This window comes from Salmo salar, unplaced genomic scaffold (assembly GCF_965601325.2).
Source record: "Salmo salar unplaced genomic scaffold, fSalSal1 ptg000619l, whole genome shotgun sequence".
Taxonomy (NCBI): Eukaryota; Metazoa; Chordata; class Actinopteri; order Salmoniformes; family Salmonidae; genus Salmo; species Salmo salar.
In genome coordinates, this window is record NW_027675443.1 from 1,336,506 (window position 1) to 1,350,959 (window position 14,454).

A 14,454-nucleotide genomic window follows, 5' to 3' on the forward strand; every position below is an offset into this window, starting at 1 on the left:
TTAACTTTAAACATCAGCTATCTGAGCAGCTAACCGACCGCTGCAGCTGTACATAGCCCATCTGTCAAAAAAGGCCACACAATCTACCTACCTCATCCCCATATTGTTTTAACTTTCTTTTCTGCTATTTTGCACACCAGTATTTCTACTTGCACATCACCATCTGCTCATCTATCACTCCAGTGTTAATTTGCTAAATTGTAACTACCTTGCTACTATGGCCTATTCATTGCCTTACCTCCTCACGCCATTTGCACACACTGTATATAGACTTTCTTTTTTTCTATTGTGTTATTGACTGTATGCTTGTTTACTCCATGTGTAACTCTGTGCTGTTGTTTGTGTTGCACTGCTTTGCTTTATCTTGGCCAGGTTGCAGATGTAAATGAGAAATTGTTCTCAACTAGCCTACCTGGATAAATAAAGGTGAAATAAAATAAAATAAAAAAGCATTTATTCTCTTGCTTAACTTATTTACTTTATTTTTTTCAGTTTCTTGAAGATAATATTATAACATTTGTGAAGAACGAGCTGAAGATGTTCAAGAGGATTCTTAGTCCAGAACTCCCAGAAGGCTTCGAGAGTCGGAAGCAGGATAAGGAAGTGGTGGACACTGAAGATGAGAAGCAGGAGAGCAGTGCCAGAGAGGGGGCTCTGAAGATCACACTGCACATCCTGAGGAAAATGAATCAGAAGGACCTTGCTGACACACTGGAGAAATGTAAGACCTGTCTGCCTCATGTTGAATGCTGTTTTATAACATTTAAAAGCTGTAGCTAAAGTACAGCGAAAGTAGCTATGTAACTCAATGATATTGTAGCAGCCTTAACACAACACCTAGTGACCTCATCAAGTAGCAGCAGTGATGTGTTGTGGTGATTAATTTAGAGAGAGAACATTAATAATACCATCAATAATACCAATAATAATATAATCAGTCACACCAGTCTGTAATGCATTATGAAAACATTATCACATTTATAGAGTCAGTTGAGAGAAGAAATTATTAACTTTTAAAACTTTCAAACAGTCCTACAATACTGTAGGCATTAAAACAGACGTAATATTAATATCCTCTGTGTTATTTCTAGATTCAGATGAGCTTGCTGTGATTTGCCAACGTGAACTCAAATGTAATCTAAAGAAGAAGTTTCAATGTGTATTTGAGGGGATCGCTAAACAAGGAAACCCAACACTTCTCAATAAGATCTACACAGAGCTCTACATCACAGAGGGTGGAACAGGAGAGGTCAATAAAGAACATGAGCTGAGACAGATTGAGACAACAACCATGAAACAAGCAAGACCAGAGACTGCAATCAAATGTAACGACATCTTCAAACCCTTAACTGGACAAGACAAACGTATCAGAACTGTGCTGACAAAGGGAGTCGCTGGCATTGGAAAAACAGTCTCTGTGCAGAAGTTCATTCTGGACTGGGCTGAAGGAAAAGCAAATCAGGATGTCCAATTTGTATTTTCATTCCCTTTTCGGGAGCTGAATTTGATGAAAGCGGACAAAAACACTTTGATTGAACTTCTTAATCACTTCTCAATGGAATCCAAACAATCAAGAATCTCCAACTACAACAAGTACAAAGTTCTGTTCATCTTTGATGGTCTGGATGAGTGCCGACTGCCCCTCGACTTCCAGAAGAACAAGATCGTTTGTGATGTCACAAAGTCAACCTCAGTGGATGTTCTGCTGACAAATCTCATCAAGGGAAATCTGCTTCACTCTGCTCTCATCTGGATAACTGCCCGACCTGCAGCAGCCAGTAAGATCCCTTCAGAGTGTGTTGACCAGGTGACAGAGGTACGAGGGTTCAATGACCCACAGAAGGAGGAGTACTTCAGGAAGAGATTCAGTGATGAGGACCTGGCCAACAGAATCATCTCACACATAAAGACATCAAGGAGCCTCCACATCATGTGCCACATTCCAGTCTTCTGTTGGATTTCTGCAACAGTCCTTGAACACATGCTGAAACATAAGAGAGAAGAGATGCCCAAGACTCTGACTGAGATGTACACACACCTTGTGGTGTTTCATACCAAACAGAAGAATGAAAAGTATCTTGGGAAAGAAGAGACAGGTCCACACTGGAATAAAGAGAGCATTCTGTCACTGGGAAAACTGGCTTTTCAACAGCTTGTGAAAGGCAATCTGATTTTCTACAAAAAAGACCTGAAAGGGGCTGGCATTGATGTCAATGAAGCCTCAGTGTACTCAGGATTGTGCACACAGCTCTTCAAAGAGGAACGTGGGCTGTACCAGGACAAGGTGTACTGCTTCGTGCATCTGAGCATTCAGGAGTTTCTGGCTGCTGTGTATGTGTTCCTCTCATTCATCAACAACAATGAGAATCTAATGGCCAAACTGCAAAAAAAGTCCAGTATCTTTTCTTCACTGTTAAGAGACAAGACTGAAGTTACTGTCTACAAGAGTGCTGTGGATAAAGCCTTACAAAGTCAGACGGGAAACCTGGACCTTTTCCTCCGCTTCCTTCTGGGCCTCTCACTGGAGTCCAATCATAAGCACTTACGAGGTCTACTGACAAAGACAAGAAGCAGCTCACAGAGCCATGAAGAAACCGTCGAGTACATCAAGGAGAAGATCAGGGAGAATCCCTCTCCAGAGAAGTGCATCAATCTGTTCCACTGTCTGAATGAACTGAATGACCATTCTCTAGTGCAGGAGGTCCAAAGATACCTGAGATCAGGAAGTCTCCCAGAAGCTAAACTGTTACCTGCACAGTGGTCAGCTCTGGTCTTTGTGTTGCTGACTTCAGAAAAGGAGCTGGATGTGTTTGACCTGAAGAAATATTTGAGATCAGAGGAAGGTCTTCTGAGGCTGCTGCCAGTGGTCAAAGCCTCCAGAGCTGCTCTGTGAGTAGATAAAATGACATATAAGAACTAATCATCAGGAAGAAATTCTCAGTTTAGAGAAAAATATGTATTATAATATGTATATAATATTATATTGAAAAACATGTTGAATAAATGCGTTGATTTTCTCATTAGTATAACAATATGACCATACAATTCTAGGAGACGGAAGATGAATCTATATGCTGTTTGAATGAATAAACCAAATGCATCTGCCATTGTCCTTCTACACTACTTGTTAAATTAACAGTGTGTTTGTGAAGTCATGATGATCTGTTTGTCAGGTTGTCAGGCTGTGGAGTCACAGAGGAAGCCTGTGCTTCTCTGGTCTCAGCTCTGAGGTCAAACTCCTCACACCTGAGAGAGCTGGATCTGAGTAACAATGACCTGAAGGATTCAGGAGTGAAGCTGCTCTCTGCTGGACTGGGGAATCTCCACTGTAAACTGGAGACTCTGAGGTCAGTATTCCTGTAGTTGGTCAACAAGTGATAACTGTTCACCAGATCCACATGTGTTTACCAGGCACACATAGTCCACACCATATGTGTTTGTACAGTAAAGCTTACAGTATTAAATGTGGTGCTATGCAACAGCATTTTGGATTTGCAATAGATTGTTTCACATTAGGTGACAGTACAGAATGTCACCTTTTATTTGAGGTTAATGGTGAGAGGTTAGCATGTTTTGTTGTAGTCTCTGTTATTGGTGATAGGTTAGCATGTTTTGTTGTATCCTCTGTTATTGATCATGGTGAGAGGTTAGTATGTTTTGCTGTAGCCTCTGTTATTGGTAATGGTGAGAGGTTAGCATGTTTTGTTGTAGCCTCTGTTATTGGTAATGGTGAGAGGTTAGCATGTTTTGTTGTAGACTCTAACTCCCTCACTCATTATTATTCATGATTCATTCATGGCAGTCACAGGCTTGATGTACATTTACATATTTTAGTCATTTAGCAAACACTCTTATCCAGAGCAACTTACAGTAGTGAATTAATACATTTCATACATATTTTCTTTTTTCTTTTTTTTTCTTCGTACTGGTCCCCCATGGGAATCGAACCCACAGCCCTGGCATTGCAAACACCATGCTCTACCAACTGAGCCACACGGGACCATGTAGTCATTGTGTTCAAAGAATATGGGACCAAATACTAAACTTTTGACTCCTTTAATACACTATAAGTGAATTGGTCAGAATACTTATGACTTCTTCAAATAGGGGGACTAGATACATAAAGTGCTTTCATTTCTAAACGGTGAAACAGATATGTATTAAAATACCCTCAAATAAAAGGTGACATTATATACTGTCACCTCATATGAAACATTTGATCTGAAATCCAAAATGTTGGAGAATAGAGCCACATTTAAAATGTTAGCTTCATTTTAAAAATAGATATGGTGTGGACTGTATACTCAATACAATCTAAATCTGATACCTCACTGTCTGTCTTTTGACTGATACTGCTTTTAAACTGGTCTGGTCAGTCTACTCAAATATTCGTACTATACAAGTAATATTATGATCAGTTATAATAATGATACAATCATTCATTTATGAATATATATGGCAGGTTTCAGGACATTGATATATCTGAATATATTGAAAAAATATACTGCCACTATTTTCACCACCAAAGAATAGCAGTGTGATTTTAATATGATTTGACTCTTTGCAGGCTGTCAGTCTGTCTCGTCACAGAGGAAGGCTGTGCTTCTCTGGTCTCAGCTCTGAGGTCAAACCCCTCACACCTGAGAGAGCTGGACCTGAGTAACAATGACCTGAAGGATTCAGGAGTGAAGCTGCTCTCTGCTGGACTGGGGAATCCCCACTGTAAACTGGAGACTCTGAGGTCAGTATTCCTGTAGTTGGTCAAGCAGTGATAACTGTTCACCAGATCCACATGTGTTTACCAGACACACATAGTCCACACCATGTGTTTGGACAGCGAAGCTTACAGTTTACATGTTTCTCTATACTCCAACATTTTGGATTTCAGATCAAATGTTTCATATGAGGTGACAGTATATAACGTCACCTTTTATTTGAGGGTATTTTCATACATATCTGTTTCACCATTTAGAAATGTAAGTGCTTTATGTATCTTGTTCTCCCATTTGAAAAAGTTGTAATAATTTTGACATATTCTCTTATATTGTATTAACCTCTTCGCTATAGGGGGCAGTATTTGCACGGCCAGATGACAAACATACCCAAATTAAACTGCCTACTACTGGTGCCGAGAACATAGAATATGCATATTATTAGTAGATTTGGATAGAAAACACTCTGAAATTTCTAAAACTGTTTGAATGATGTCTGTGAGTATAACAGAACTCATATGGCAGGCAAAAACCTGAGAAAAATCCAACCAGGAAGTGGAAAATCTGAGAATTGTAGTTCTTCTTTTGAATCCTTATCGAAACTACAGTGTCTGTGGGGTCACGTTGCACTTCCAAAGGCTTCCATTGGCTGTCAACAGCCTTCAGAATGTTTTTTCATCCCTCTCCTGGTACTGGGCAGAGAATAGTAGCTCAGTCAATGAGTGGACTGCCTATGGACAAAGGGCTTGGTGATGCGCGATCATGTGAGCGCGCCATTCTTTCTTTTTCTCCTGGAATGAATACGCTATTGTCCGGTTGGAATATTATCGCATTTTTACGTAAAAAATACCCTAAAGATTGATTGTAGACAATGTTTGACATGTTTCTACGAACGGTAATGGAACATTTTGACTTTTCATGTCTGGAATTACGCGCTCGCGCGTTATGCCTTTGGATAGTGATCTGAACGCACGAACAAAACGGAGGTATTTGGACATAAATATGGATTATTTCGAACAAAAATAACATTTATTGTGGAAGTAGCAGTCCTGGGAGTGCATTCTGACGAAGATCAGCAAAGGTAAGAGAATATTTATAATACTAATACTGAGTTTAGTTGACCCCGAAGTTGGCGGGTGTCTGTATTGCTTGCTGTGATGGCAAGCTATGTACTCAGAATATTGAAAAATGTGCTTTCTCCGTAAAGCTATTTTAAAATCTGACACAGCGCTTGCATCAAGGAGTAGAGTATCTATAATTCTTTAAATAATTGTTATTTATTTTGTCAACGTTTATGTTGAGTACTTTTGTAAATTGATGTGCTCATTCACTGGAAGCTTTGGTGGGAATACATTTTCTGAACATCACGCGCCAATGTAAAATGCTGTTTTTGGATATAAATATGAACTTTATCGAACAAAACATACATGTATTGTGTAACATGATGTCCTAGGAGTGTCATCTGATGAAGATCGTCAAAGGTTAGTGCTTCATTTAGTTCTGTTTTGGGTTTTTGTGACACATATACTTGCTTGGAAAATGGCTGTGTGGTTATTTTTGTCTATGTATTCTTCTAACATAATCTAATGTTTTCCTTTTGCTGTAAAGCCTTTTTGAAATCGGACAATGTGGTTACATTAAGGAGAAGTGTATCTTTAAAATGGTGTAAAATAGTCGTATGTTTGAGAAATTGACATTATTAGATTTTTGATGTTTTGTATTTCGCGCCCTGCTGTTCCGCTGGCGGAACGTCTATAGTCAACAAGTTTTAACCTCTCTAGGGTAGGTGGGACGAAATCGTCCCGCACTATTCAACAGCCAGTGACACATCAGAGCGCCAAATTTAAAACCACAAAATGTCATAATTCAAAGTTCTCAAACATAGGACTATTTTACACCATTTGAAAGATAAGACTCTCGTTAATCTAACCACACTGTCCGATTTCAAAAAGGCTTTACAGTGAAAGCAAAACATTAGATTATGTTAGGAGAGTACGTAGTCAGAAATAACCACACAGCCATTTTTCAAGCAAGCATATATGTCACAAAAACCAAAAACACAGCTAAATGCAGCACTAACCTTTGATGATCTTCATCAGATGACACTCCAAGGACATTATGTTATACAATACATGCATGTTTTGTTCAATGAAGTTCATATTTATATCAAAAACCAGCTTTTTACATTAGCATGTGATGTTCAGAACTAGCAACTAGCATACACACCACAAACATCCGGTGAATTTACTTAATTACTCACGATTAACGTTCACAAAATACATAACAATTATTTTAAGAATTATAGATACAGAACTCCTTTATGCAATCGCGGTGTTAGATTTAAAATAGCTTTTCGGCGATAGCACATTTTGCAATATTCTGAGTAGATAGCCCGGCCATCACGGCTAGCTAATTTGACACCCACCAAGTTTGGCCCTCACCAAACTCAGATTTACTGTAAGAAACATTGGATTACCTTTGCTGTACATTAATTTCCCTGTGGCTCAGTTGGTAGAGCATGGTGTTTGCAATGCCAGGGTTGTGGGTTTGATTCCCATGGGGGGCCAGTACAAAAAAAAAGACATGCATGAAATGAAATGTATGCATTCACCACTATAAGTTGCTCTGGATAAGAGCGTCTGCTAAATGACTATAATGTAAATGTAAAATATGGAAGGTTTCAGGACACTGATGTATCTGAATATGTTGAAAAAATAAACTGCAACTATTTTCACTACCAAAGAATAGCAGTGTGATTTTAAGATGATTTGACTCTTTGCAGGCTGTCAGGCTGTCTAGTCACAGAGGAAGGCTGTGCTTCTCTGGTCTCAGCTCTGAGGTCAAACCCCTCACACCTGAGAGAGCTGGACCTGAGCTACAATCACCCAGGAGACTCAGGAGTCAAACTGCTCTCTGCTAGACTGGAAGATCCACACTGCAGACTGGGGAAACTCAAGTATGTAGAGGGTTTATGTCAATGTTCATATCAGACATGTTTGACTTATCAGGCTATTTAAGACAAACATTCTTACCACCACTTGGACAAAGTTATATGCTGACTGTGTGTGTGTGTGTGTGTGTGTGTGTGTGTGTGTGTGTGTGTGTGTGTGTGTGTGTGTGTGTGTGTGTGTGTGTGTGCCCAGTGTGTGTGTGTGCCCAGTGTGTGCGTCCTGTGTTCATATCAGACGTGTTTATGTTATCAGGCCAGTATATATGTGTGTGTGTCTCTCTCACACACACACACACACACACACACACACACACACACACACACACACACACACACACACACACACACACTTGACATACACACTGGACACACACACAAAGGACACCCACACACATTCGCTTGAAGTTATATGCTGACTGTGTGTGTCCAGTTTGTGTGTGTCCAGTGTGTTTGTGTGAGTGCGTGAGTGTTTGTCCAGTGTCTGTGTCCTGTGTGTGTGTGTGTGTGTGTGTGTGTGTGTGTGTGTGTGTGTGTGTGTGTGTGTGTGTGTGTGTGTGAGTTCAGGTGTATCACTCAATGACTGTCTGTTCTTCTGCTTACTGCTACAGTGTGGAACATGGTGGAGAGAACACAATGAAACCTGGGCTTAGAAAATGTGAGTGTTGACTGTTGTGAACAATATGACTAAGAATAAGTCTTAATTCAAGTTAAGTCAAAGTCAAAGACCACCATCATTACTGACTTGGTCATATTAAATATCAGCTGTAGTTCTACAGAAGCAGAAATCAGGGACACCAAAGTTTACAAAGAGTTGATTTGACAATGTGTGTGTCTGTGTGTGTGGCGTGTTCGTGTTACATAAGACGTGTGTGTGTGTGTGTGTGTGTGTGTGTGTGTGTGTGTGTGTGTATGTGTGTGTGTGTGTGTGTGTGTGTGTGTGTGTGTGTGTGTAATTAATGGGAATAAGTGTGTTTTATATTACCATACAGTATAACATATGATCATTCAACAAGTCTCAAGTTACCTTAACTTCTCCTTTTGAAACCTAGAAACATTTACATTAAATGAATTAGTGAAAAGTGAGTTAACATTCTAATGTGAATGATGATGATTTCTAATATTGTGTCTGGTTTCATCCATCAGATGTCTGTGATCTCACACTGGACCTAAACACTGTAGACTGTCTCCTCTCTCTGTCTGATGAGAACAGAAAGGTGACATGGAGGAGAGAGAAGCAGCCGTATCCTGATCACCCAGAGAGATTTGAGGGCTGTGGACAATTGCTGTGTGGAGAGGGTCTGACTGGGCGCTGTTACTGGGAGGTAGAGTGGAGTGGGAGAGGGGCTGATATAGGAGTGACATATAAAGGAATCAACAGGAGAGGAGAGGTTATTGACTGTGGTCTTGGATCCAATGACAAGTCCTGGAGTCTGTTCTGCTCTGATAACAGTTACTCTGCCAGGCACAATAATAATTCCACTACCATAGACGTCCCCTCCTCCAGCTCCCACAGAGTAGGAGTGTATCTGGACTGGTCAGCCGGCACTCTGTCCTTCTATAGAGCCTCCTCTGACACACTGACCCACCTGTACACATTCACCTCCACATTCACTGAGCCCCTCTATCCAGGGTTTGGGGTTGATTACGATGACTCCTCAGTGTCCCTGAAATAATAACCTGACACACTCACACACTGGACAAACAGACAATGGACACACACACACACACACACCACACACTAACACACTGGACAACACACACACACACACACACACACACACACACACACACACACACACACACACACACACACACACACACACACACTGGACGCACACACAGACTGGACACACACACACACTGGACAAAGACACACACACTGGACAAAGACACACACACTGGACAAAGACACACACACACACACACACTGGACACACACACACACACACACACACACTGGACACACACACACATACACACTGGACACACACACAGACTGGACACACACACAGACTGGACACACACACACACTGGACAAAGACACACACACACACACACACACACACACACACACACACACTGGTCAAACACACACACACACACACTGGACACACACACACACACACTGGACACACACACACACACTGGACTCACACACACACTGGACTCACACACACACTGGACAAAGACACGCACACACACACACACTGGTCAAACACACACACACACACACACACTGGACACACACACACACTGGAGACACACACACACTGGAGACACACACACACTGGACACACACACACACACACACACACACTGGACACACACACAGACTGGACACACACACACACCAGACAAAGACACACACAAACACACACACTGGTCAAACACACACACACACTGGACAAACACACACACAACACACACACTGGACAAACACACACTCACACTGGACAAACAAAAACACACACACACACACACTGGACAAACACACACACACACACACACACACTGGATACACACACACACTGGATACACACACACACTGGACACACACACACACTGGACAAAGACACACACACACACACACACAGACTGGACACACACACACTGGACAAAGACACACACACACACACACACACATACACACACTGGACACACACACACACTGGACACACAGACACACTGGTCAAACACACACACTGGACACACACACATACACACTGGACAAATAAAAACACACACACACACATACACACACTGGACACACACACACATACTGGACAAAGACACACACACACACACACACACTGGACACACACACACACACAGTGGACACACACACACTGGTCAAACACACACACACACACTGGACAAACGCACACACACACCGGACAAACACACATTGAACAAACACACACACACACACTGGACACACACACACACTGGATACACACACAGACACACTGGACACACACACTAGACAAACACACACGCACACACTAGACAAACACACACACACATACACTGGACTCACACACACACACTGGACTCACACACACACACTGGACTTACACACACACACTGGACTTACACACACACACACTGGACTCACACACACACACTGGACAAACACACACACTGGACAAACACACACACTGGACAAACACACACACAAACACACACACACACACACTGGACAAACACAAGCACACACACACTGGACAAACACAAACACACACACACACAGGACACACACACACACACACAGGACACACACACACTGGACACACACACACACACACTGGACAAACACAAGCACACACACACTGGACAAACACAAACACACACACACAGGACACACACACACGCAGGACACACACACACACACATGCGCGTCTTCCTATAATTGTGAGGACCTTGACCTAGGACCTCTTACAATAACACTGTTAAAATACCAATGTGATAATTTGTTGTACATCTTTTATGGTGAATACTAATTGTATAATTATATATGGACATTTGCTCCATAGTTGTACAAGTATACAAGGATATATTGTACTTTGCATAATAAAACATACTTGAAAAAATAAACAGCATGTTAATTGTGAAAACTATTTAGTTTTTGATTTTACATTGTCTCTGTCAGGTTGACGTTAACCTGCGACTGGTTACATGAAATAAATATGAAATGAAATACAAAACAATTAACCTGTTGGGGATAGGGGGCAGTATTTGCACGGCCGGATAAAAAACGTACCCGATTTAATCTGGTTACTACTCCTGCCCAGTAACTAGAATATGCATATAATTGTTTGATTTGGATAGAAAACACCCTAACGTTTCTAAAACTGTTTGAATGGTGTATGTGAGTATAACAGAACTCATTTGGCAGGCCAAAACCTGAGAAGATTCCAAACAGGAAGCGCTCTCTCTGACTATTTCCTGGCCTTCTTGATCATCTCTAACCAAAACAGGGGATCTCTGGCATAACGTGACATTTTCTAACGCTCCCATAGGCTCTCAGAAGACGCCAGAATGATGAATGGTGACTTTGCAGGCCCTGGCTGAAAAACAGTAGCGCATTTGGATAGTGGTCGATCTGAGAACAATGAGACTGGGGCGCGTGCACGAGAAGAGTCCATGTTTTTATTTTTTCGTCTTTGAACGAAAACAGGGTTTCCCGGTCGAAATATTATCGCTTTTTTACGAGAAAAATCGCATAAAAATTGATTTTAAACAGTGTTTGACATGCTTCGAAGTACGGTATTGGAATATTTTGAATTTTTTTGTCACGAAACGCGTCGGGCGCATCACCCTTCTTTACCCTTCGGATAGTGTCTTGAACGCACGAACAAAACGCCGCTATTTGGATATAACTATGGATTATTTGGAACCAAACCAACATTTGTTATTGAAGTAGAAGTCCTGGGAGTGCATTCTGACGAAGAACAGCAAAGGTAATCCAATTTTTCGAATAGTAATTCTGAGTTTGGTGAGTACCACACTTGGTGGGTGTCAAAATAGCTAGCCTGTGATGACCGAGCTATCTACTCAGAATATTGCAAAATGTGCTTTCACCGAAAAGCTATTTTAACCTCTATGGGACCGGCGGGACGAATTCGTCCCACCTACGTAACATCCACTGCCAGCCTGTGGCGCGATTTTCAAAATCTTCAAAATCCTATTACTTCAATTTCTCAAACATATGACTATTTTACAGCCATTTAAAGATAAGACTCTCGTTAATCTAACCACACTGTCCGATTTCAAAAAGGCTTTACAACGAAAGCAAAACATTAGATTATGTCAGCAGAGTACCAAGCCAGAAATAATCAGACACCCATTTTTCAAGCCAGCATATAATGTCACCAAAACCCAGAAGACAGCTAAATGCAGCACTCACCTTTGATGATCTTCATCAGATGACAACCCTAGGACATTATGTTATACAATACATGCATGTTTTGTTCAATCAAGTTCATATTTATATCAAAAACCAGCTTTTTACATTAGCATGTGACGTTCAGAACTAGCATACCCCCCGCAAACTTACGGGGAATTCGCTAACATTTTACTAAATTACTCACGATAAACGTTCACAAAAAGCATAACAATTATTTTAAGAATTATAGATACAGACCTCCTCTATGCACTCGATATGTCCGATTTTAAAATAGCTTTTTGGTGAAAGCACATTTTGCAATATTCTAAGTATATAGCCCAGGCATCACGGGCTCGCTATTTAGACACCCGGCAAGTTTAGCACTCACCATAATCATATTTACTATTATAAAAATGTCATTACCTTTTGTTGTCTTCGTCAGAATGCACACCCAGGACGTCTACTTCAATAACAAATGTTGGTTTGGTCCAAAATAATCCATCGTTATATCCGAATAGCGGCGTTTTGTTCGTGCGTTCCAGACACTATCCGAAATAGTAAAGAAGTGTCGCGCGCTTGGCGCAATTCCTGACAATAAAATTCAAAGTATTCAATTGCCGTACGTCGAAGCATGTCAACCGCTGTTTAAAATCAATTTTTACGTCATTTTTCTCGTAGAAAAGCGGTAAAATTCCGACAGGGAATCTCCTTTTCGGCAAACAGAGGAAAAAATCCCAAAGGCGGGGGCGGTCGGGGTCACGCGCATAAGCTAGTGTCTCTTGATGGGCCACTTGAGAAAGGCGATAATGTGTTTCAGCCTGGGGCTGGGATGACGACATTCTCTTTTTTCCCGGGCTATGAGAGCCTATGGACGACGTGGGAAGTGTCACGTTAGAGCAGAGATCCTTAGTAAATGATAGAGATGGCAAAGAAGTTCCAGAAATGGTCAGACAGGCCGCTTCCTGTAAAGGAATCTCTCAGGTTTTGACCTGCCATTTGAGTTCTGTTATACTCACAGACACCATTCAAACAGTTTTAGAAAATTTAGGGTGTTTTCTATCCATATGTAATAAGTATATGCATATTCTAGTTACTGAGTAGGAGTGGTAACCAGATTAAATCGGGTATGTTTTTTATCCAGCCGTGTCAATGCTGCCCCCTAGCCCTAACAGGTTAAAATCGGACATAGCGATTGCATAAAGGAGTTCTGTATCTATAATTCTTAAAATAATTGTTATGTTTTTTGTGAACGTTTATCGTGAGTAATTTAGTAAATTCACCGGAAATGTTCGGTGGGAATGCTAGTCACATGCTAGTCACATGCTAATGTAAAAAGCTGTTTTTTGATATAAATATGAACTTGATTGAACAAAACATGCATGTATTGTATAACATAATGTCCTAGGAGTGTCATCTGATGAAGATCATCAAAGGTTAGTGCTGCATTTAGCTGTGGTTTTGGTTTTTGTGACATGCTAGCTTGAAAAATGGGTGTTTGATTATTTCTGGCTGGGTACTCTGCTGACATAATCTAATGTTTTGCTTTCGTTGTAAAGCCTTTTTGAAATCGGACAGTGTGGTTAGATTAACGAGAGTCTTGTCTTTAAAATGGTGTAAAATAGTCATATGTTTGAGAAATTGAAGTAAAAGCATTTCTAAGGTATTTGAATATCGCGCCACGGGATTACACTGGCTGTTGAGTAGGCAAGCGTCCCACCTAGCCCATAGAGGTTAAATATGTACAACAGAGTGTTGTAATGCAGGGTTACTATAGCAACAGTGTGTTGTGATGCAGGGTCACTATAGCCACAGAGTGTTGTAATGCAGGGTCACTATAGCAACAGAGTGTTGTGATGCAGGGTCACTATAGCAACATAGTGTTGTAATGCAGGGTCACTATAGCAACA

The 14,454-nt window shown here is 41.0% G+C and overlaps 1 protein-coding gene across 5 annotated transcripts in view; it reads left to right on the forward strand.

The window, feature by feature from the left end:
* The window catches only part of LOC123733359 (NACHT, LRR and PYD domains-containing protein 3-like), a 440,446-nt gene extending 429,170 nt beyond the window's left edge, over window positions 1-11,276 (forward strand). For all 5 annotated transcript variants that reach the window (XM_082972251.1, XM_082972249.1, XM_082972250.1 and 2 more), the window contains 7 exons: window positions 493-721; window positions 1,092-2,889; window positions 3,174-3,347; window positions 4,568-4,741; window positions 7,495-7,668; window positions 8,271-8,317; window positions 8,806-11,276. In XM_082972251.1, the coding sequence (XP_082828377.1) occupies window positions 493-721; window positions 1,092-2,889; window positions 3,174-3,347; window positions 4,568-4,741; window positions 7,495-7,668; window positions 8,271-8,317; window positions 8,806-9,335 (3,126 nt within the window). In that variant the 3' untranslated portion in view covers window positions 9,336-11,276. The remainder of the gene's footprint in view (window positions 1-492; window positions 722-1,091; window positions 2,890-3,173; window positions 3,348-4,567; window positions 4,742-7,494; window positions 7,669-8,270; window positions 8,318-8,805) is intronic.
* The last annotated feature ends 3,178 nt before the right edge of the window (window positions 11,277-14,454 follow it).